Source organism: Dromiciops gliroides, chromosome 2 (genome assembly GCF_019393635.1).
Source record: "Dromiciops gliroides isolate mDroGli1 chromosome 2, mDroGli1.pri, whole genome shotgun sequence".
In the NCBI taxonomy this organism is placed as follows: Eukaryota; Metazoa; Chordata; class Mammalia; order Microbiotheria; family Microbiotheriidae; genus Dromiciops; species Dromiciops gliroides.
This window is the reverse complement of record NC_057862.1, coordinates 364,208,915-364,233,878: the sequence shown is the minus strand read 5'-3', so window position 1 is coordinate 364,233,878 and position 24,964 is coordinate 364,208,915. Positions and strand designations below refer to the sequence as shown.

Genomic DNA, 24,964 nt, shown 5'->3' with positions numbered 1-24,964 from the left:
TACATATCCAGACCTCCTTTCTCTTTGGAACACTAATCCAATACCTCCAATTTCCTCCTAAACATCATCTTGGTAGGCATCTCAAACTAAATATGACCCAAACAGAATTCATTATCTTTCCCTTTAAATCTACCTTTCCTCCTAACTTCACATTTCTGTTTAGGGTAGCATAATTCTTACCACCAAGGTTTGTAATCTAACAGTTGCCCTTGACCTTTCACTCTTCCTCATGCTCTCCACATTCACTTACTTTCCAAGTTTTTTTGATCTTACCTCTTCAACAACTCTACCATCTTTCCCTTTTTCTTTACTTATGCAGCTAACCTAGTTCAGTTCTTCAACATCCTTCACATGTATTATTACAAAAAACTTTCTAACTGATCTCACATATAACCTCTCACCCTTTCCAATCAATCCTCCATGAGGCCACCAATTGATACTTTTAAAGGGAAGATGTGAACATATCACTCTTCTGCTCAAGAAGCCTCAAGGGCTCTCCACTTCCTGTAAGATAAAATACAAACTTTGTTTAGCATTTAAAGCCTTTCATAGTCTCTATCCCTAGCTCCCTTCAAGACTCAGCTGAAGTCTAGCTCCTACAAGGACACTGTCCAGATCACTTTGATTATTAGTGCCGCAAGAGCAAGTAAATATGTATTTATGGTGTTTTGTCCTGTATTTATTTGTCGGTGAACATGTTCCCACCCACTAGAATGTAAGCTCCAAATTTTTAGTCCTTAGGACTGTTTCCTCATCTTGAAAGTGAAGGAATTAAATTAGATAACCTTTCATGTCCTTCCAGTTCTAAATTTGTGTTCCTATGATATCCCGATACCTTAAGCAATTCAGCCTGACCCTCCTTCCACCCCCGAGTCCTCAGGAAGGCCAAGCAAACTTAACATTCCCTTGACTTGCATAAGAAAACTCTGTGAAGATTTCAGACAACAGCAAAGCTTCAGAAGTCACTTCAAAAGATTGAACATAGCTTAATGACAGCCATTGAGGGACATAAACAGAGGTGGGAAAACCTATGCTCAGCAGGCCAGTCTTGCCCATGACAAATACAAAACGTATCTTTATTATTTCTGTGTGTGTGTGTGTGTGTGTGTGTGTGTGTGTGTATGTGTGTGTGAAATAAAATGAACCAAAAACTATGCTTAGTGTACATACGTCCTACTTCCCAGGAATTCTGAAACTGCTATTTATCTCTATACTTTCAAACTACTGAAACTACAATTTTTATCTGAAGTTTCTTCTGCTAATTAAAAGGGCCACAGGCAACTTGATATCTTACTCCTTTATACTTGATTCCTTCAACAAGTGCTTTTCAAATGCCTCATCTCTTGCTAGGGTCCTATCTGTGGCCCTATCATTCCTCCTGAACTAAAGTAGTTTTATGCTTTTCTTAACCATGTGAGTTTTGGGAATAGGATGACTGTGCTAAAGTCATCGGAGACAATGCTAATTTCATCTGAAATGAAACAGGAACTGAAAGACCTCTGATTGGAGAATGTGGTTCCTCTGAAAAAAATGTACACAACTTGGAGAAGCTAATGATAACAATAGCTCACATTCAGGTAGGTTTGCAAGATGCTTTACAAACAGGATCTTCCCTAAGCCTCACTAATGACTAATGAGAAGTGGTGCTCTTATTCATCCTATTTTACACATAGCAGGTACTTAATAAGTGGCTCTTTTACTCTTAGTTACCTGGAAAGTTATCTTAACCAGAATGCTTCTTTCTCCAATAAAAGCTGAGATGAGGTATGAGTTCTTACAGAGCTCTCTATGGGTACTTCTTAGGGCTCTTTGGACAATGGAAATGTATCAAAAGTTACATATTTAGTGCTATATCAATAAAACTATCAAATGGATATTTAATAGAATTAGACACAACAATAACCATTCAGAAGAACAAAAAAATCTAGATTCTCAGAGGAAATAATGAAAAAAGTAGAAACATAAGAGGAATAGCAATTACAGACCTTAAATTATACTGTGAAAAAGTAATCATTAAAACTATCGAGTAAGATAGGAAAGTAAATAAGTAGAACAAAGCAGACATGGAAGAATCAAAAACAATTTAACTCAATAACACTGTTCAATAAATCTACAAATATAAATTACACGGGGAAGAAGTCCTTATTTTTACAACATTTGCTTGAAAAACTGGCAAGCAGGTTGGCAGAAATTAGGTTTAGATGAACAGTTTATACCAAATACCACAATAAACTCAAAATGTATACACAACTTTAACTTAGAGGTCACAACATAAAAACAAATAAAAGAGCATCAGCTTGATTACCTTTCACAGTATTAGGAGTTTTAGAGGCAATCAAAAAAGGACAAACTAGAGCTTTTTAAGGAATTGAAAAGATTTTGCTCTTATAAAATGAATGTCACTAAGATTAGAAGAGAAATTATCCAAGGGGGAAAGATCTTTGTATAAGATACAAACCTGATAAGATTCTGATATCCAAGATATATAGGGAACTAAGAAAAAAAATATATATGGCCAATGACTATTCCCAAAGGATAAATGGTAAAAAAAAAAGATATTAACAAACACTTCTCAAAAAGAATCTTAATTATATAAAAAACTTATCTAAATAACTAATGATAAGAGAAATACAAATCAAAACAATTCTAAGGATTTACCCTACACTTAGAAAATTGACAAAAGTGACAAAAGAAAAGAATAGTCAACACTGGAATAGTTGTGAGAAAAAGGTATACTAATACCTATTAGCAGAGCTGTGAATTGGTTTGATCATTTTAGAAAGCGATTTGAAATTATGCTTAAAAAGTCACTAAAATGCTCATACCCTTTGATCCAGAGATCCCTCTGTTAAGCATATAATCAAAGAACAAAATATTCTTAGTATCATTTTTTTTTGGTGAGGCAATTGGGGTTAAGTGACTTGCCCAGAGTCACACAGTTAGTAAGTGTTTAATGTCTGAGGCTGGATTTGAACTCAGGTCCTCCTGACTCCAGGGCTGGTGCTCTATCCACTGTGTCACCTAGCTGCCCCCTTAGTATCATTTTTTATGGTGGCAAAGAACTATAAGCAAAGTGACTTCTTATTGACTGGGGAATGGCCAAATAAGTTCTAGTACATGAATATAATGGAAGATTATAATGCCACAAGAAATGATGAATGTAAAGAATTCAGAGGAAGGATTTCTGGTCAGAATGGCTACCTGAATGAAGCTTCTGAAATACTAACCCTTGAAAAAACCTAAAAAATCATACCAGATGGAATAACAATTAAGAAATTAAATGAAAAAAACAAAACAAACCACTTTAGTTTCTCCTACATTAAAACTGCATAAAAAGGCAGCCAAAAGCCCATAGCCAATAGGAAAGGAGGAAGCCGCAAAAGCCAGAATGAGTCGTGGTAAACAAAAGGATAGCTTTCCAGTGAAACTGGAGAACATCAGGGGCTTGAAAGGACATATGGATGAAGCAAGAATGGAGGGCTCCCATGATGAAGTCCCAGGGTAGTTGGTAACCCACAGTAGAAATCTTGGAAACAACAAGAAAGGCACTGATCAGTCCAAGCATGGAAGTACTCAGACCAGGATACCCCAGTTGCAAAGGTTCCAAGTTCACTAGCCCTCTAAGACACTCAAAGATTCACATGGAAGAGGTGGGATAACCCTAGGAGGCAGCACAGGAACCAAGGTGAACTAGGTCTAGATCAAACAGGGTTAACTGCCCCCTCACCCCTCTCCCTCCAGCAAAAATCACAGCAATAGGTGGCTCCTAGCCCTGGTACAAAGGTTCATTTGAGGAAACAAGGCTAGAGAGATGAGTGAGCACAAGATGAAAACAGACTACAATAAAGATTTATAAGAGATTGAGACAGTTCAAAACCCAACTTAAAAGAAAAGAATAACAACTTCAAAAAGACTCAAAGGAAAAAAATAAAGATTTTTCCACAAGGACAGGGCTACCTAAGAGAAATGAAGCAAGACATAAAAAATGAAATAAAAGCTTTGGAGGAAAAACCTGGCTTAGAACAGAAGGTGGCAAACCTTATCCAAGTAATAGATTCCTTCAAAATTAGAAGAGATCCAACAGAAATCAGTGAATCCATGAGACACTGAGAAGTATTAGAATTCAAAGGAGAGGGGCAGCTAGATGGCGCACTGGATAAAGCACTGGCCCTGGATTTAGGACTCCCTGAGTTCAAATCCGGCCTCAGACACTTGACACTTAACTAGCTGTGTGACCCATGGCAAGTCACTTAACCCTCATTACCCTGAAAAAAAAAAAAAGAATTCAAAGGAGAGGGAGATATCGATCATAATGCAAAAAAAAAAAAAAGAGAGAGAGAAAAATGTTGAGAGCCACTGAAACCATTTTTAAAGGTCAATAGCCTTCTGCTTGATCTCCTTGATTTAGGTTTTTCTCCACTCTAGTCCATCCTCCACTTAGCTGCCATGGTGATCTTCCTAAAATATAGGTCTGACTATGTCATTCCCCTACTCAAAAACTCCAGAGGCTGGCTCTCTATTACCTCCAGGATCAAAAATGAAACTCTGGTTTTAAAACTCATTACAGCCTGTTTTTTTTTTGGTTGTTGTTTGTTTTTTTGTTTTGTTTTGTTTTTTTAAGTGAGGCGATTGGGGTTAAGTGACTTTCCCAGGGTCACACAGCTAGTAAGTGTTAAGTGTTTGAGGCCGGATTTGAACTCAGGTACTCCTGACTCCAGGGCCGGTGCTCTATCCACTGCACCACCTAGCTGCCCCAGCATGTTCTCTTTTTGAACATCTTTCCAGTCCTCTTATACTTTATTGCTCTCCGTGTACTCTGTGATCCAGTAATACCTCCTTGTACAGAATGCTTTGTCGCTGGTCTCCATGCCTTTTCACTGGCTGTCTCTTATGTCTGGAATGCTCTCCCTCCTCATTTCCTCCTCCTGGATCCCTGGCTTCTTTCAAGTATCTGATAAAATCTAAACTTCTGCAAGGAGCCTTCCTTGGGCTTTCTTGGCTAATAATGTCTTCCCTCTGAGATTATCTCCAATTTAGACTGTATACATCTTGTACGTATATAGTTGTTTACATGTCATCTTCCTCATTAGGGTGTGAGCTCCTTGAAAGAACCATGTTTTTGCCTTTCTTTGTATCTCTAATGTTTAGCATAGTGCCTGATATAAAATGCTGCTTCTTCTTCTTCTTTTTTTTTTTTTTTGCAGGGCAATGAGGGTTAAGTGACTTGCCCAGGCTCACACAGCTAGTAAGTGTCAAGTGTCTGAAACCGGATTTGAACTCAGGTCCTCCTGAATCCAGGGCCAGTGCTCTATCCACTGTGCCACCTAGCTGCCCCCCACAAATGTATGGAAAGAAGTTCCATAGGAAGGATGGAAAATCAGGATGGTGTGGAAAGTAAAGGGTAGAACATATTATATGCTTATATAAAAAAAGCAAATGCCATGGAAAAGATTCATAGCTTCATATAAAATTCTTTTTGGTGTTCTAGTTTGTATACAGAAATGCTATCTTTTTGGTGTTCATTAAGTTCAGAATAAAAAATAAAAGTGGAGAAAAAGAATCAGAGGAACATGGGAAAGCTCCTCTGAACTAATGTATAACTAGAACCAAAAAGAGGCAGGGGAAGCTGGTCCAGAAATATGATCTAAGCACTTATGATCTTGATTTAAGTTTTTCATACATTCCTTAAAATATTTATTTTATAAGTTCTTTAAGAACAAATATTTTCTTTTCCTATTTCATGTTTCATTTATATACCAGTAAGACATGGTTGTTTGTTTTGAACATCAATATAAATATTCATGTAAAGATTTTAGCTGGTCAGTAATCCACACCCCTCCTCTCCTTTTTGCATGACCCTGAAGAAATTGTTCCCCATTTTGGGGCCTCAGTTTTCCAACCTGTAAAATCAAATGCTGGAACGGATTATTTTTCAGGGACATTCTGGTGTTAGCCTTCTGTGGCTCTCCCATTCTTATCTGCATGTGGGGTTATTCATGCTTAGTTGGTTTTATCTGTAGGTCTTCCATATATAAAGTGAAACTTTAACATGTTCCCTTGGAAATTTCTCCCACTCCAACTTTTGTATTGTTCTACATTTAGGCTAAATGTAAGGCAGCACTTGTAGTATACAGACCTGAAACATCATGGGACAATGGAAAGACCACTAGCTCTAGAGTCACTTGGTTTAGATCCTACCACCGAGAGTTGGATCAGATGGTCTCTGAGGTCCTTTCCAGCTCTAGGGGTTATGATCCTAGTGGCAACCTGGTGCCTATTACATTGACAGATTTATTTACATTTCTACATGCCTTTTGATTCTCAGCAGTAAACCTGACTTTTAAAGGAGTCTACAAATGGAAAATCCTTTGGGGAAAAAGCTTTGTCTAGGGCCCTCCCATCTTGTGAAGTTTTCATTATCCCCAATCTCTTGGGATATTCTTGGAGTCTTCTTAAAGTTACATCAGCATGATAAGTACTTCTGAGGCCCAGAATGGGCCTGGATCTTCTCAGGAGCATGTTTTTATGATCACTTCAGTGAGTCACATGGCACAGTGGAGATGGGGCTGGTCTGAGAGCTGGGACAACCTGGTTGCATCTGACTTCTTGACATATGTTCTGTGTCCCTGGGCAAATCATTTAATTTCTCAGCACTCCAGGAAATTATCTAAGACAATCAATTGTAAACAAGGTGCTGAATTGTGACTGTAGAGGGGCTTTCCTCCTCAGGGAGTTCTCTATATTGATTAACCACAAGCCCATGCCTTATTATGTTGCACTGGATGAATGCTAAAGGCTAATAAAGTTAAGGAAGTTCCATCAAAAGCCTTGTGTATTTCTGTGAAATAGCTTTACATTTGGGCTGAATTGGATTCATTATTTTTTAAAAATCATATCTGTCTCCCACTATGGAAATGTCTCAGTACATTTTTTTCTTATGGTTTGACCTCTTTAATTATATAACATACCCCCTACCCCCAAAATAATCAGGGATAAAATTCTGCTTGCTTATTCACACCGCATACTGCTCTGTGAAATTCTTCTGACAAGGATTTCTACTGGTCTCTAAGATTCCTGAAAAAGCGCCCTTTTCTAATAATGATGGCTTCTACTGGGAGAGTGCTTTGACATTTTTCCTTCACAAAAGGCCCACTCTAATGCCTCCTCATAGAATAAAGATGGTCTTGGGTTCTTGAAGGTTTCCCTAGCAGAGCCCAAGCTCTTGCAGGTCATATGCATTTGAAAAAAGGCTTTCTGTATGGGTTTGGTAATGGACTGGGTGTGGGTCACATGAGAACCAGCCTAGCTAAGTTTCAAGAGACTAATGCATCAGTTGCCAAATCTTGTCATTTTTACTTCCACAAGATTTGATATCATCTCCTCTCCATTCACACAACTACCACCTTAGCTTAGACCCTTACAACCTTGCCTTGACTTTTCTAACATCCTCCAAATTGGTCTCTCTGTTGCAAGTCTTGCCCTTTTTTGGTCCATCCTCCCATCAGCTACCTAAGTCATCTTCCTAAAGGCCTGATAAAGTTACCCTAGTGCCTAGAATATACTAAAGCACTTAATAAAAGCTTGCTGGCTGACTGGTGGCTGGTTGATAGATTTTTTTTTTCTAGCCACAGCAACTCTTGGGTCATTGAAAGTTGAAAAATAAAGTTAAAGTTAACAATATGCACACATTTTTCTCTTGCTTACCCTGTGAAATAAACAATGCAAATCTTATTGGCCTAATTTACAGATAAGAAACTGAGGCTTAGAGAATGTCAAAATATACCAATGGACCATCTAGTGCAGGGTCCTTAATTTGAGGTCTGTGAGCTTTAAAAAAAATGAAAACTACATTTCAAAATAATTGTCTTTCTTTGCAATCCTACATATTTTATCTTTCATATTGAAAAACATCATTTGAAGAATGGGTTGGTTCTGAAGCTACACCAGACTGCTAAAAAAGATGCATGACACAAAAAAGGTTAAAATCTCCTAATTTAGTTAGCTAAGTGGCAGAAATAGAATGTGATATTCTGATTGATTCCAAATCTAGTGTTATTTCTGCTGCCCCAACAGAGAGTCGTGTGCTGGAATAAGAAATGCACACACTCCATTTCAGCCCTACCAAACTGCTTATCATTTTCAGTATTTTGCTGTATTCTTCTACATATTTGCCTGCATCATTCTTCATGCCATGTAATGGTCTCCTCCTCTGTCTATCTCCATCTCTGCCTAAGGTGTCATAATGTATTAGAAAGGGAAGTGAATGAGGAGCTAGGAGACCTCGGCCCAAATACTGGCTCCGTCACTTTCTGCTTATGTGGCCTTGAGCAGTTGCCTATTTTCTCTCTATATCTCAGCTTCCTCATTTGTAAAATGAGAGAGTAGGACTTGGATAGCCTCTAAGGCCCCTTCCAGCTTTAAATATATGGTCCTATGACTCCACCGGAAACCTCAGGGGAATCAAATATTGTTCCAGAGAGGGAGGTAAAGCAAATATTCCCCCAAACCAAGCATCAGTACCCAAGTAATTGGGATTCAACGAAGATTTGCTTTGAAGTATTTTTCTTTGGATAGAAAATAAACAAGGAGGAAATGATACTCGGTATGCAAGACACAAAGAAGCTGTTTTTTATACATATGCTCGAATGATCTATGATTTCATATGGATTAGAAACTCCTTTCACCAGTGCAAGAATCTCTCTCTCTCTCTCTCTCTCTCTCTCTGTCTCTGTCTCTGTCTGTCTCTACACACACACATGTATACACATGAGATCCAGTAATACTAGCCTCCCTGCTTTCTCTCTCACACAATGCTCCATCTCTGGACCCCATGGAAAATTGGAAAAGAACATTGCATTTGGAGTGTTCTGGACCTGGCTCTGCTACTTATTCCCTGTGTGGTCCTGAGCAGGTCACTGGGCCCTTCTAGACCCCAGTTTCCTCATCTACCAAATGATGGAGTTAGGCTAGATGGCCTCTGAGGTCCCTTCTGGTTCTACAAACATGATTTTATGATGAAATTACAGCAGAGTAATAAAAGCAAATGTAGATGATGATTAAAAACAATTATTTTGTTCAATAAAAGCCAATACCCAATTGTTGGTCCCTGAAACAAATAAATGTTTGACTTGGGCATCTGAAAAATTCTGAAACTGTGGCCTGGTGCAGGACAACATCCCAACCAGGAGCAACAAGCAGTGGAGCCATTGGGGACCCCTGTGATGACTTCTGGGCTTTCCAGTGCTGTGATGGAATTGAGGCTATTGAAATTCTTAGGATTTTCTTCACAGAAATAATGCCAAAAGCAAGCCCCCCACAGTAAAAAGCAGAATTTCAATTAGACTAGGGACAGCACAGGAAATAATGAAATAAGTTCTCAGGGTATGTTCTCCTCTAATCTTTTCCGGAGTGACAATTATTCAGTTTGCAGAGTAATCTGACTTTTCTCACCGTTACAAGAGATCTCCGTGCTTCCAAAAGCCACCAGTACTGAAATCAGACACTCTTCCCTAATACCATAAAAATAGATTCAATTTGATATACATCAAGGTAATTTCAGAAGCAATTTCTACATTTCAAGAGCAAGCATTGCTTAAGTTTTTATAAACATTCATCAAAATGATTTCACGGGGCATGCTAAGAGGCATCTGATGCATTCCAGGGTTAACAGAAAAAAAAAACCCATATCTTTTCTGTGCTATGTCTGATGAGGCAGCACCAAATATTCTGACAGAATCTAGAAACTTTGCTTGATTCAAATGCATATGGAGTGTCTTAATGATTACACCAAATCAGCCACTGGATTTAAAACTTTTCCCCAACCATTGCCAGTAAATTGAATCAAGATAATTTTTCACTTGGGTAGGTTGACTCTGGCTCCTTCAGACACTTAATTCAATTGGATAGAATTTTTTTTTTCATCTTTTTCTCCCACATTGCTTTTTTGGTAACATATTCAGGCTTATCCTGGTCTTGGGGTGGGGGTTGGGGGAGTGTCTCTTAATGGTAGGGACAGTTTTTTTTTTTGTCCCTGCATCCTCAAGGCTCAGGATAGTGCCTAGTGCATAACAGGTGTTTACTAAATACTTAATAAGTACATTTTGTTCTCTAGAACAGGGCACAGTATATATATATATTTTTTTTAGTGAGGCAATTGGGGTCAAGTGACTTGCCCAGGGTCACACAGCTAGTAAGTGTCAAGTGTCTGAGGCCGGACTTGAACCCAGGTACTCCTGAATCCAGGGCCGGTGCTTTAACCACTGCGCCATCTAGCTGCCCCCACAATATATTTTTTAAACTTTAAGATCCTAGACTTCAGAGAGTCTCTTAAGAACAAGAAAATTTTTGAGTCAAGTACTTAAAGATCCTGTGGGAAGGGAGGCTTAATCTTTTTCTCCCCTCTTTTGGGTTCAATGCCTAGCTGTTAAATTGGGAGAAAGACATCTGAAATTCCAAGATCACATTTTATGGCTTTAAAAAAATAACCAGAGATTGATTACAACCAAAGTCCTCCATGGGCATTTACCAAATATATTAAAAAATTCCTCCTGCATCTAAGTTCAGCCCTTGGCCATGCAGTTCTTAGAGGAAAGGATAGCAGCTTGCCAAATTGCTTTCATACCCTTGCTCTCATGTGATATACCTCTCCTCACCTTCCCCAAACATTTAGATTGACCAGGGAAGGACTATTTTATATATGAGACAACTGAAGCTCAGAGTGATTTAATGGCTTGTCCAAATAAATGACCAAAGCAAATAAACAGCTCATACAGATTGTCTGGGTCATGGAAGTCATTGCTAGTCCAACCCTTCTTTCTATTCCCTTTACATAGCTCCCTAATTTTTTGTCTTCTCTCCATTCTTCCCAATCCCCTCCTATCTAGCTGCTGAAGGTATCTGTATGGGCTTGACCAAGTCACTTAAGTTAGTTCTTCATTTGTCAGAGAGATGGCCTCCCAAGTCCCTTCCAACTCTAAATCTATGTGCCTGTAAGTCCACCCATACAACCTCCCGCACTTAATTCCATTCACTGAAATTCAATCTAACAAGAACTTATTAAGTCACTCAGCTAGGCCCTTCCTGAGACCATGTAGACTCCTCTTTATTCAGTCATTTTCCACTCTAATTTTGTGAATACACCCCCTCTCCACCTTTCTGCCTCTTGATCTGAAAACTACAAGCAAATCAACACTTCTATTGTCAATGGAAAATGTCCATCAGTGGATTGCCCTGTCATTCTATTCACTAGCCAGACCATAGCTCCCTTCTCTGGCGGGCCATTAATCTCCTATGTTTGTTGTCTTTACATTTGAACGTAAGCTCCTTGGGGTCAGGGACTGCTCTGCTTCTATCTGTTCCAAGTATTTGGCAGAGTGACTGGTACATAGTAAATGCCTAATAAACAATCTTCATTCATTCACACATGCACCTACAATATGCCAAACACTGTTCTAGGCACTGGATATAAAAGACAAAATGAAAACTGTTCCTGACCTCTAGGAGTTAACAATCTGTTGGATGGGTAGACAGAAACTGTAAGCATCAGCTAAGTGTGTGCATGGCATTTTAGAGAAGGGAGAGATCCCTAATGTGTATAAGAGCTTCCTGGAAGAAATGAGAGAGTCATAGTGTAAGAGATTGAAAGCTGGAAGGAACCTTTTTCCCGCTCCTTCCCCCCCCCCCCCCCCCCCCGCCCATGAGAAAATGGAGGTCCATAGAGGTTACATGACTCGCTTTGGGTTACACAGGGTAGTAAGGTACAGTCAGTATTCAAACTCAAACCTTGTGACTTGAGGTCCAGGGTTCTTAGCATGGCGCCTCATAGATGATATACAAGTTGAATAAAATAATCTTCTTATAAATTTTTGGAAGTTGAAAATGTAATAGTGTTATATATGCTGACATTATTATCATTATTCTGGCCAAATAAGCAGAATAATGAGGCCTGAACCCTGTTAACCTCAGGCTGGCCAGTGGGAGCTAAGAGTGGTCAAGACTCCAGTGAACAAGGAATGGAAGTTGGTTATACCCTGGCCAAACACAAAGATCCTGTTGGGGGGCCCTCTTCTCCCATTTGCTGTCCTCCTCTCTCCTTCTGCTCACTGCCCGGCTGGCTACTTTGAGGAGAACAGCTCCTTTGGGGAGGACTAGATCAGACAAGTGCAAACTGGCTTGACAGGGCAGACTGAGGAGAGCTAATGACTGGACATCTGGAGCCCCGTGGACACGAGGACAAATGAGAAGCCATAAGGGGTGGGGGTGGGGACAGGAAAAGGATTGTTTGTTTATGCAAACAGAATGCACAATACAAACTCCTCTGATTGGCATTAAAAGCTCTTCACAATCTGGCTCCTAGCTATCTCTCCAGGCTGATTATACATCACTCCCTCTCACACATGCTTAAATTCATTTTAGCCCACGATGCAACATTCTACATCCAGACTCCATAACTTTGCCAAAGTGGGGCCTTCCCCCACCTTTCCCTTTAGGATGTTCTCCCTCCAGACCTCTAAGACCCTAAAACCTCAAGCTCCCTTCAAAGTGCTAGTCACGAGTCACCTCCTCCAAGAAGTCTTCCCTGATGCTCTTAATTGTTATTGCACATATGACTTTGTACTTAGCATGTAAATATTTTAAATTTACTTATGTCTGTACATGGTGCCTGCCACTCCATAGCCTCCAACTGAGGGCAGGGACTATTTGCTTTTTATTTTGTATTCATAGCACCTGGCACAGTGCCTGGCAAAGAAGAGTCTTTAAGAAATAATAACTAGGGGCAGCTAGGTGGCGCAGTGGATAGAGCACCGGCCCTAGAGTCAGGAGGACCTGAGTTCAAATCCGGTCTCAGACACTTTACACTTACTAGCTGTGTGACTCTGGGCAAGTCACTTAACCCCAATTACCTCACCAAAAACAAAGAAAAAAGAAATAATAACTAGCATTTATATAGTCTTAAAGGTTACAAATCACTTTACATATATCATCTCATTAACAACCCTATGAAATAGGGGTTATTATTATCATCAGCCCCATTTTGTAGATGGGAAAACTGAGACCAGGAGAGATCACGTGACTCACCCAAGGTCACATAGCTATAAATGTCTGAGGCAGATCTTTCTAACTCCAAGTCTAGAGGTCTATTCATTATGCTACCTACCATTCCACCACATGTCAACCTGTCTTCCAAATGTTTGTTGAATTGAATTGAAAGAAAGAAATTTACTTTGCTAATAAATTTGAGAAAAATGTCATCATTACTTTATAAAAGCCTGCCTGGGCACAAACAGCTGTCTAAGATACATCTTTGCTCCACCTATTAGCATCAACCCAGGTGGATCTACTATTCTACACACCCCTTTGCATTTGTGTGCTCTTGGCCTGTCACTTAATCCTTGGGCACCTTAGTTTTCTCCCCTGTGAAATGGATTGTGATCCCTGCATTTTCTAACTCAGAGGGTGGTTATGAGGAAAGTGCTTCGTAAATGATAAAGTGATCTAAAATGGGTGTTATTACAATAATTATTTTTGCTGTGTCATTTCAATCCCTCTTGTGACCCATTTGAGGTTTTCTGGGCAGAGATACTGACTGGAATAGTTTGCCATTTTCTTCTCTACTTCATTTTACAGATGAGAAAGCTAAGGCCAACAGGATTAAGTGACTTGACCAGGGTTACAGAGCTAATAAATATCTGAGGCTGGATTTGAACTCATGAAGATGAGTCTTCTTGACTCTAGGTTCAGTATTCTCTCTACTGTGCCACCTAGCAGCTTTATAATAATTGCAATTATTATAATTGCTTCATTCAGGTCAAAGTCTGATGAAAAGCATTAATTGACAAGTATGTAACAAGTCTTTTATTTTGTAGGAATAAGAAGACCCAAGGGTATGGTTTCTCAATCTAGTTTCTTCCCAATATACTTCAGTTGGGAAGGTTTAAAATCGCCAACAGTCTCACCACCAGTAAGAACACTGGATCTTGTCAAGAACGTCCTTTGCTAGGCATGGAATAATGGTGCCCATGGGAAAGAGACTTTGCTATTGCTAACAGGAAGGTTCTACTTACTGAATCCATTCACGTCCTGAGTGCTGGAGGAAAATCCTTCTTCATTCCGAGTGGCACTCAGCTTGGTGCTGGTCTTGTCGGTCGTCACCACTGGACCCATCTCCCGCTGGGTGCTGCTCTGAGTCTCCTTCTGCTTCTTGGCTAGTTTCCTTGAAGGTAATTTCAAAAGAGGAGAAACCATGGTCAGCTTTCTTCAGCTGAATCAGGGTGAAAAGAAAAGTAGCTATGATTCAACTCTTTGGGGGTCTGAGCTTGGATTCACATTCAGGACTCGTGCAAACAATAAAAATGAGGACAGAGGAGACAGGGAGACACTGAGACATTGAGAGAGGAGACATTGAGCTCCAGGGCTGCTCAATCTTGTGATGTCAATAATCATCCGTGGAATGTGTACTGGAGGCCCGAACAAGGGATCATTTGACCATTTCACAATGTTTGTTGTTCTATTCGCTCTCAAAGAGAAAGGGGACTTTATGGTATTGAGCGCTAATAGCTTCTCAAGTGAGATTAGAAAGGAAAGAATGATGGATATAGTCAGGAGAATTGAGGTGGTGTCGTGCAATGGTGGGAGCAAGAAGATGTGGGCTTGATTCCTGGCTTTGCTATATACCATTTGTGTGATCAAATGGTCATTTGATTATTTAGTGCCTCAGTTTCCTCATCATTATAATGGTAAAAGCGGACTAATTGATCTCTGAGATCCTATACAGTTCCTCATGCTATAATGTGGGTCAGTCTTACTAACTATAACTCTGTGTATGGCCACTTCCCACTCTGAGCCTCAGTTTTTCATCTGCAAAATGGGGAGAAGAATACTTGCCCTACCTACCCCACTTAATATTCATGAGACAGGGATTTTGTTAAAACTTGAAGTATTATACAAATGTGGGTTATCATTATTATTTAATCTGGCATATAATCCTGCAGCCCGTTGTCATGAAAGGAGCTTGCTAAGTAAATCTCAGTTTGAGAAGAATTTTTTATTAACTTGGATCAGAGAAGAGCAGAAACTGACTTTGATTCCTACCTATACAGGATGAAGATTCCTCTTTAGGCACAAAGTAAAGTGCTTTGGCTAGGAGGTCACTTGGGAGTAGAATGTTGGATGGGTCTGCCTGACTTAATACTTAAAAGCTTTTACTTTGTATCCCTTTATTTCACTTTTCCTGCAAGATTAGGTATTACAGCTCCCTGTGTTTGTGTCTTATCTGACTAGATGGAATGTTCCATGCACACAGGGACAAGGTCTTCACTAACCATAGCAGAGCCCATCCGTGCATACTACAGGAACCTAACAAACACTTGTTAATGAACACTCAACATCCTTCCATGGCTCCTACCTGCCTCTGGGTTAAAACATACATTCTTCAGCTGATCATTGAAGGTTCTCTATAACCTGACTCTAATTTTCCTTTCCAGCAGTTTTTATACTCCCCTTTCCCACCCCATTCACTTTTCATTCCAACAAAACTGGTCTGACTACCTGATCATGAAACCCAACACGTCATCTCCTATGTCTGTGCATTCTAACAGGCCATCTTCTATTCCCTCTCCATTTCCCCTTTTCAGATTCCTTATTATCTTTCCATCTCAGTCTAGGTACCACCTCCTTCAGGCAGCCTTTCCTAATTCCCCCCCCCCCCCAGCAGTTAGTTTATCCTTCTTCCTCTACTATTCCTGGTGCACTTTGTCTAATCTCTCCTTTTCCTCTTTCACATCCTACAGTGTACTTACTTACTCACGTACTTGCAATATTTTCCCAGGAGACTATAAGCTCTCTGACATAAGGGTTGCTTCATTTGCTTTCCATATCCCTTATGCCCAGTCTTGCACACAGCAGACATTTAATAAATGTTTGCTGAGCTGGAATGAATGAATGAATGGAGTAATAAAAGTTCATGCATATGTAGCTCTTGAGTTACACAGCATTTTCATGTATATCCTTGCATTTTGTTCTCCTAGCTCTATGAGATATACAGTGTAGGTATTGTTCTCTTCATTTTACATACAAGTAGACTGAAGCTTACAGAGTTTAGAGACCCACAGAGCCAAGGGCTGAACCCAGGTCTTGGCAATTATAAGTCCAGTGTCATCTGCTTTATTCCAATACCAGCACCTATATCAGAGATCTGTACTATTCTATGATGGGCTTTGCTTTGGAGATCACCATTTATAGATGACACATTGGTCCAGAAATGGGCCTCTTTGTCAAAGGGAGTCATTAAGGCAGGGTGAGGGAGTATGAAAGAATAATGCATATCTCTGCTGTGCGTGGCATTTGAAACTTTCATTCTTCATTTATTGTCAGAAAGTAAAGTGTTTAAAAATGTATATGTGACCTTCTTAATCAGGAATTTGAAAAGATATATTATGGAGTCACTGTTCCAGCCCCAGCTTTGCTCTGTTATCTCAGCAGGAAATAAAAAGAAAGTCAATAAAAGGAAGTTAACCACCAAACTAGAAAAGAATAGGGACCAGGGACAGCGACTTTCCTAGAGGTAGAACTGTTGACCAACCTATCCCATGCATTATGGAATTCCAACAGGAACTTGGTCTGGGACATAGATCATTGGCTTCTAGAGAAATAAGTCCATCCTTAGTTCTAGGAATAATGGCATAGCATGGCCATGTTTGGGACACATCCAGATAAAAAGGCAAGAACTCAACCAATGACCACCTGGTAGCTTCAAAATATTTTGGTAATTTTTGAGGTATATCTCAAAGCTAGAACAACTAGACTGTAAACTCTGTGAGGGTTGGGTCTGTATTCTAGTTATTCAACTTCATTCATTCAAAAAGCATTTTAAGTATCTACTATGTGCTGTGTAATATGCTAGCTATGTGCCTGGTGCAAAACTCAGAGTGGGCATTTGATAAATGAATGATGATGATGATGAGTTAGTGGGTGGATGGTTGGAGATCTGTCTAATGGCATGGATGAATTTTTCACTTTTCCTCTAGATGTTCTGGTATCAAGAAATGAAGGCAGACTGCTCAGAAAAGATGACTTGAAATTACATTGCTAGACTCTCTCTGCTCAAAGAGGGTGTAATATTCAAAATGTTATAAAATCACAGCGGCTATACAAGGGAATCTATCACCACTACTCTCATCACGGCATTCACTGATGATGAATAAGTTTTGTGGGATCCTCAGACTTAGGTTTGGAATAAGATGACAGAGAAAGGAACAAAAAATAAAAATGTGGCCAATTTTCAATTAAGCCAGCTCTGTTCATACCATTTAAGAAGGGCATGAAATGAAAAACAAAAAGGAGAGTTAATCACCAAGCTAGAAAGGAACAGAGACCAGCTTGAGATAGAGGATATGGTAGTAAGAAAGACATTTATGGAAATATATGAATTTTTTCATTCACAAGCATCTTCTAGGTCCTGTTGAACCAAAATATTCAGGTCTCTTTGTTACAATACATTCCCAATTCTAAATTCTAGTGGAGGAAATATGCATATGAGATGAAAACTATTTGTTTTTTAAAAAGAGAAAGTAAGCAGGTCCAATCCTACTGGAGACCAATTTGTGACCTGGAATATTTGCATCTGGAAATATCTGCAACAAGAGTCTTAGTATTGCTTTTCCAGAACCTTCAGAGATATCAATTCCAATTCAATTCAGTTCAACAAACACAAATGTATGCCAGGTATCATGCCAAGCACTAGGAATACAAAGATATTTCTTTTGTTTTAGAAAATGAAATATTTCAATCTTTGAAGAGTTTACATTCTACTGGAGGGAGGCAACATGTATATAGGTATGCAAATTAAAATATGTTCAAAATAAATGCAAAAAACCTTAGGAGGGAGAACTAACAATTGGAGAAACCAGGAAAAAAAATCTCTTTGTAGGAGTTAGCATTTGAACTGAACCTCGAATCCCTTGAGTAATGAGAGAAAGGAGAGAAGGTGATAAAGGAAAGTGTTCCAAGCACAGGGGATACACCTATCTATGCAAAGGCACAGAGTAGGACATGGGTTCTTATACTGAGGGAACATCAGGAAGGACAGAAATGTAGAGTGCAGGAGAAGAAAGGACCGTCAAATGAGCCTGAAAAGATCGGTCAGAAGCAGATTGTGAAGGGTGAGAAGTACAGATATTTTGATCCTCATTTTATAGATAATGGAATTGAGAATCAGAGAATCTAAGCAACTTGTGTAAAGTTACATCTCAAGGAAATGCTACATCGGGGACTCAAACCCAGGTCTGTTGAAACCAGGCTTCCCTTAGACCACACCCTCTTCACATTGTCCACCCTCCCATGTGCAATGAGCTTATTCTCTTCTTTCTCTGAGACTTCAATTCTTCCCCTCACTTCCCCCAGTCAATTGGTTTCCTCCTGGATCCCGCAGACATCCTACCCAGCCATGACTTGAGAATCAACTAAATGAATGCTGGCTTCACCACCACTCCTAATGTTGTTGCTTCCTTGGCCTTCTGCCATGTCTGCCATACCAAGCCCTGACCCTGAATCACTCCTCCCCCATCCTTTTTCTGAGCTGTGATTTGAGGAAGCACAACTGTACAGCCCTGGCCCATTATACATTCATGATGTCTAATGTAACTTGGCTCTCAACACTTCCTGCCAAGCTCCACATTGTCAATGTTCTGGATCTCTTCTCTCTTCCCTTTCTCTCTCTCAGTAGTGACCTTACCCCCTACTTTAATGAGATGGACTCCAACAGGTCAGAGAAACACTTATGGGGTTAGAAAGAGTTACTCTATTTCCCTAAGTGCCTTGGTCATTATCCTATTCCCAAATTTAAATGAGAGATTTTTAAAATTTTGCTTTTCATCTCTTTATTTGCCATATTATTCCAAACCGAACTGTGGGTATCCCCTAAGACTAAGGTTTCAGTCCTCCCTTTTTCTTTTTTCTTTTGTTAACACTCTGGACTGGAGAAAGTCCCTTTTTACCATTTTAATAGATGTGTGAACCTGGGCAAATCACTTAACTCCATTTGCCTCAGATTATTTATCTGTAAAATGAGCTGGAGAGGGAAATGGTAAAGTATGCCAGTGTCTCTACCAAGAAAACCCCAAATGGAGTCACAGAGAGTTGGACACAATTGAAACAACTTAACAATAACAAACTGTAGATGAGGCTTCACAATATGCACACACATACACACACACACACCATTCTGAATTTTCACTATCACAGTCTTCCTGATCCTCCTTTCTAATTCTAGTAGAAATTAGCAAAGGCAAGTGATGAAAACATTAGGCTGGTTGCACAAAAGTATCACTTTGATTCTTTCATTCCCACTGTCCAAACCCAATCACACAAGAGATAGTGTAGTACAGCAATTAGGGCAGTAGATATGGAGTCAGAGGATCTGCCACTTATTACCTATGTGACTTTAGGCAAATTACTTAATGTTCCTGGGCCTCAGTTTCTTCATCTTTAAAATGAGATTCGACTAAATGATCCCTAAGGTACCCTCCATCTCTAAAGCTAGCTGTTTTCCTCTACAAACCAACCATTATAATCATGACCGCCATTTCAATTGCATTCAACCACTTAAAAAAGTAGACCTTTCTCCCACAACAATCATGTGGGCTTGGTATTATTATACCCTGTTAAAATCATAGGAAACTGCGGCTCAGAAGAAGGCCTATTATAGGAACAGCTACCAAATGCAGAGTTGGGACACTGATTTTACATTTTTGTAAAATGGAGACCATAATAGCACTAACTTCCCAGGATGGTTAAGAGAATCAAATGAGGTTAAACATATGTAGAGTGCTCTGCCAACTCGATATCTGTAAATACCATATTTATGAATAATAATATTAATAAATGCTATATTTTTGTTGTTGTTATCTCAAATACAGGTTGATCTATTTGAAATCCAGTGCTCTCCATGATGCTACATTTACCTTCCAATTAGCCCAGTCTCAAACTCTTCCAAGGGCTTGTCTTGTGATTCCCATAGGAAGTGAGGCAGACATTTTTTGGACCCAAAGTCTTTAGATATGTTTGAGAACATTCTTCTTTCTATGCCTCAAATTGCACACTTGAAAAGTCATTTCCAAGCCACAGATACATCCCATCAGTGACAGGGCTCATGTTTTCCTCACTGACCGGCCTCCCATAAATACAACAGCTGGAACATCCAGATGCAAATGCCATGAAAGCACTGGTGTCAATCACTAGCCAACCATGGGTTACTGAGAATGTGTAACCAGCATGGAAGCGGGATGCCTGTCAGAGGGCACCCAGAAAAGCTGTCTGTCTCATGCATTATGCATCTTGAACAACCCAGCAGACTGGACAGGCACTGGCAGAGGAGTCTCATAAGAGGAACATCTGATGAACTGATTGAAATGTCAAAATGTCATTAAGGATGAATTAATGGATGTGCAACTCTGGCTGTAAGAGGCTATGTCAGAAAGACAACAGACAGCCAGTGGACCGCTCTTTCGACTGAAAATAGAAGCATTACAATTGATCCTCACAGTTTCCAGGCTGCAAGGAGGTACCCAGGGCAGAGAAGAATAAACAGAAAGTTCTGATGCTTAAGCTTTGCACAATGATCACATGTGATACATGAATGCAGAAAAGGAAACAATTCCCTTAGACCTGGTTGCTTCCTTTGTGAATGAGAGGGTAGAGAGTGATGACTAGAGTCCAGCAGTGCAGGGTCACTGCTTCACATAGGAAACAGTGGGTTTTCATGTCCAATCATAAATGAGCACATGCTAAAATAAGCTGTGTCTAGAGATATTAGTCCACTGCTGATGGTGTATCTGTGATCTCATGGATGGGGGTGTGCCCTCCATGAATGTAACTCAGAGTCCATTCACACTTGAATATCTGATGTGACTCTTGCCATGTCTTTTCCATAAGGCATCTGCTGATATTGGGGGAGAGGGAGGGATGTGGTTCTACCATTCTTCTGACATCAAGTGAGATTGCCTGTCTAATGGCACAGTATAATTGAAAGAGCAATGAGCACGACAGCTAGGTGCTAGCCCTGAAGTCTGGAGGACCTGAGTTTCAAATCTTATCTTAGATACTTAATAGCTGTGTGACCCTGGAAAAGTAACTTAAACCAACTGTGACAAAAAAAATTAAAAAACAAAAACAAAAAAGAGCAATAAGCTGGGCAGGTGGAGACTGGATGTATGATTGGGCAAATCTGTTTCTCTCTCTGGGATCATTAGGTCAGAGAGCTAGAGCTAGAAAGGACCAAGTAGCCATCTAGGACCAGCATCCTGATTTTATAAGAGGAAACTGAGACCCAGGGAATTTGAGTGACTTGACCAAGGTTATGTAGATAATTAATGGTGGAGCTGGAATTCAATCTTAGGTCCTCTGATTCTAAGTTTAGCATTTATTCCATATTGCCACACCCTTTTGGCCTTGCTCTCTTCCTGTATACAATGAAATTCAGACCCAATGGTTTCTAAGATCGCTGACATAGCTGGCATTCTATGTCCTCAGAAAGCCAATGCAACATAAGAAATTGAGCACTAGGCTTGGAGTTGGGAAAAATTGGGTTAAAATCTTACTAGCTATACAACCACAAACACTAATCATTAATCTCCCTAAGACTCAGTTTTCTCATCTGTAAAATGAGGCTGGTAATAGTACCTATCTTACAAGAGGATAAAACTGTTATACAAACCTTTAGCTATAGACACGTAAGCTACTGTGAAGTCTCTCCAAGTTCTCACATCTATGTTCTAAGGTCTCTCCTTCTCTGATTTTGTGTTCTTAGGCTCTGCCTCCAATGTAGGGCTCCTCAACCCTAACATTCATGGACTCCCTTGCTGATATAAAAAGCCTCCTGAATCCAATAAGATTTCATTGTCATTGAAAAAAAAAGAAATACTAGAGAATACTTTTTGCTAAGACATTTGTGTGTGTTTGTGTGTGGGGGGTGCATTGACCTCATGTGAGCTGTGAACAACATGGCTTTTGTGACTTTCTCCTTAGTTTTGTACTAAAGGACCTGATACACAGAGTGCCTGGGAATCCTGGGAGCCTGGATATGTCTGCTTTCATCCTCTCTTGGCCACTAACTCTTGGCATGATCTCAGCTAAGTCAATTCCCATCTCTGGGCCTGACTTAACTGTAAAAAAGGTTGAGCTTAGAGCTCAATTGACCTTCAAGTGTCCTTGTAGGTCAAATAGCCCATTCCACTAGAATCCCTTCCAGATCAGCTTCCAAAATGAGCAGCTGTTGGTTAGCAGGTCTGCCAAGACAAACAAACGGCAAACAACAAGACACAAATTGGTAGAAATGAATGAGTGGGTCAGGCAAGAATCAGCTGCTCAACAAACCAGTGTCAGGAGGTGCTGCTCATGGTTGCTTAGGTGAAATCATGACACTGCAGATGGTTAAAGTGGGTCTTATCATGGATAACAGATTAAAATGAAAGGGACTTCAGAGGACATCTAGTTTAAACCATTTCTTTTTTTGTTTTTTGAGGGGCAAACGAGGGTTAAGTGACTTGCCCAGGGTCACACAGCTAGTAAGTGTCAAGTGGTCTGAGGTCAGATTTGAACTCGGCGTTCCTCCTGAATCCAGGCACAGTGCTTTATCAACTACATCACCTAGCTGCACCCCCAATCATTTCTTTTTTAAAGATGGCAGCTGGTAGCATGGATGATAAGCACTAGAACTGGAGCCAAGGAAGACCTGAGTTCAAATCTTGCCTCAGACACTTACCTACCAGATATACAACTCTGGGCAAGGTAATTCACTTCACTCAGCCTCAGTTTTCCTCATCTGTAAAGTGGGGAATATAATATAGTACCTACCCTCACAGGTAGGCTTCTGAAGCTCAAATGAGATAATATCTGCAAAGCACCTTGAAAACCTTAAAGAAGTACTATATAAATGCTACCTACTTATTCTTATGGGCAGCTAGGTGGCACAGTAGGTAGAGTGTTGGGTCTGGAGTCAGGAGGACCTGTGTTCAAATCCAGCCTCAGAAACTTACTGGCTGTGGGACCTTGGGCAAGTCACTTAACCCTGTTTGTTTCAGTTTCCTCATCTGTAAAATGAGCTGGAGAAGGAAATGGCAAACCACTTAGTATCTTTGCCAAGAAAACCCCAAATGACTCATGAAGAGTCAGATGTGACTGCAACGACTGAACAACAACAACAAAGTTATTATTGTTCCTAGTTCTAGTTCTAGATAAACCAAAATACATATAATTGCCTTTTCATATTTTAAAAATCAAATTAATATTTTACTGCTGGTTTTATTTTTATATCACCCTTATTTCAAAATATATCCCTCTTCCTTCCACTACCCAAAAGAGCCATTTCTAATAGCAAAGATAAAAAGAGAGAAATGAAGAAAAAAAATGTACTACCTCTAAACTAACCAACACCATTACTAAATTTGACAATGTCTCACATCCATAGTCCCTGGCCTGATGAAGGAAGGGAAGTAAATTTTCTCATCTCTTTTTTAGATCCTCCTTTCATAATATTCTAGTCCTTCAAATACTTAAGAGTTCCTTTTAAGGATTCTCTTTTCACGTTAAAGAACCTCAGTTCCTCCCACTGATCCGCATGTACCATGTTATTCTGGTCACAGTATTAAAGTCAGTTAGCTAGGGGCAGCTAGGTGGTGCAGTGAATAAAGCACCGGCCCTGGATTCAGGAGTACCTGAGTTCAAATTCAGCCTCAGACATTTGATACTTACTAGCTGTGTGACCTTGGGCTTGTCATTTAACCCTCATTGTCCCGCCCCACCCCCCCAAGTCAGTTAGCTGACCAAGCTTTTGAAAATGAATGATGTGCTCCAGAGGTGGTGTGATCAGGGCTCGATTTCTCATTTTAAAACTTAAGAAATGGATTCCTAGAGATGTTCAATGAATTGCTCAAGGTCATGAACATAGTAAGTGGCCCAGCAGGGATTTGAACCCAGATCCTTTGACTAGAAATCCAGGATTTTTCCCCCCATATGTTTTTGCAACTAGCTCTTTTTTTAAAAATATGAATTACATATTCAAGTTTCCCCTTTCTGTAGAGGTCTGATATTTTGAACTCAAACATAGAAATTTATGCTTATTAAATTTTATCTTATTAGATTCAACCCACTGTTTACTTAGGTACTTCTCCACAGTCACTTAGACACACTCACCCACCCTACATTCTGTTTATATCACCGCCTCCTCCCTGCTTAGCAGTGAAAGCTGTTTGGAACCTAGAAAGGTAGAAGAGGTAGTACAAGGTTATTGGGAATGAATAAAGGAGAGTGGGTAATATGATGAAAAGATATTTCCTTGCTGAACAACTCCAAGCTCATCCTGAGAGCTTAATAAAAATGGCATTATAGAAAGGACATTTGGTATGGAATTAGAGGACTTGAGTTACTGATAATAACTAGCACTTAAGAAAGCAGCAATATGGTGCAGTGGAGAGAGCACTGGACCTGGAGTCAAAAAGACCTGAGTTCAAATCTAGCCTCAGAAACTTACTAGCTCTGTGACCTTGGGCAAGTCACTTAACCTCTGTTTGCCTTAATCTACTGGAGAAGCAAATGACAAACCACTCTAGTATCTTTGCCAAGAAAACTCCATGGACAGTATTGAAGTGCTATGGTCCATGGGGTCACGAAGAGTCAAACACAACTGAACAACAGCAACAACAACCATACTTTGAAATATGATCTCATTTGATTCTCCCAGAAATCCAGTGAAGAAAGTGTTATTATTAATATGGTTAAGTGACTTGCCTAGGATCACACTGCTACTAAATGTCTGAGGCCAGATTTGAACTCAGATCTTCCTGACTCTAGGCTCAGCACTCTATATACTATACTACTTACTGGCTAGTTCTGTTTTTGCCAGTTCTTCCCTATGTGAACAAGGATAAGTCATATCACTGCTTGGGCCTCAGTTTCCTTCTAAGTGAAATTC

The 24,964-nt window shown here is 39.8% G+C and overlaps 1 protein-coding gene across 10 annotated transcripts in view; it reads right to left on the bottom strand.

Annotated features, from left to right (window-relative positions):
• Positions 1-24,964, bottom strand: part of PTPRT (protein tyrosine phosphatase receptor type T) — a 1,379,429-nt gene that overhangs the window by 142,009 nt on the left and 1,212,456 nt on the right. For all 10 annotated transcript variants that reach the window (XM_043980423.1, XM_043980419.1, XM_043980422.1 and 7 more), the window contains one exon: positions 14,064-14,212. In XM_043980423.1, coding sequence (XP_043836358.1) covers positions 14,064-14,212 — 149 coding nt within the window. The remainder of the gene's footprint in view (positions 1-14,063; positions 14,213-24,964) is intronic.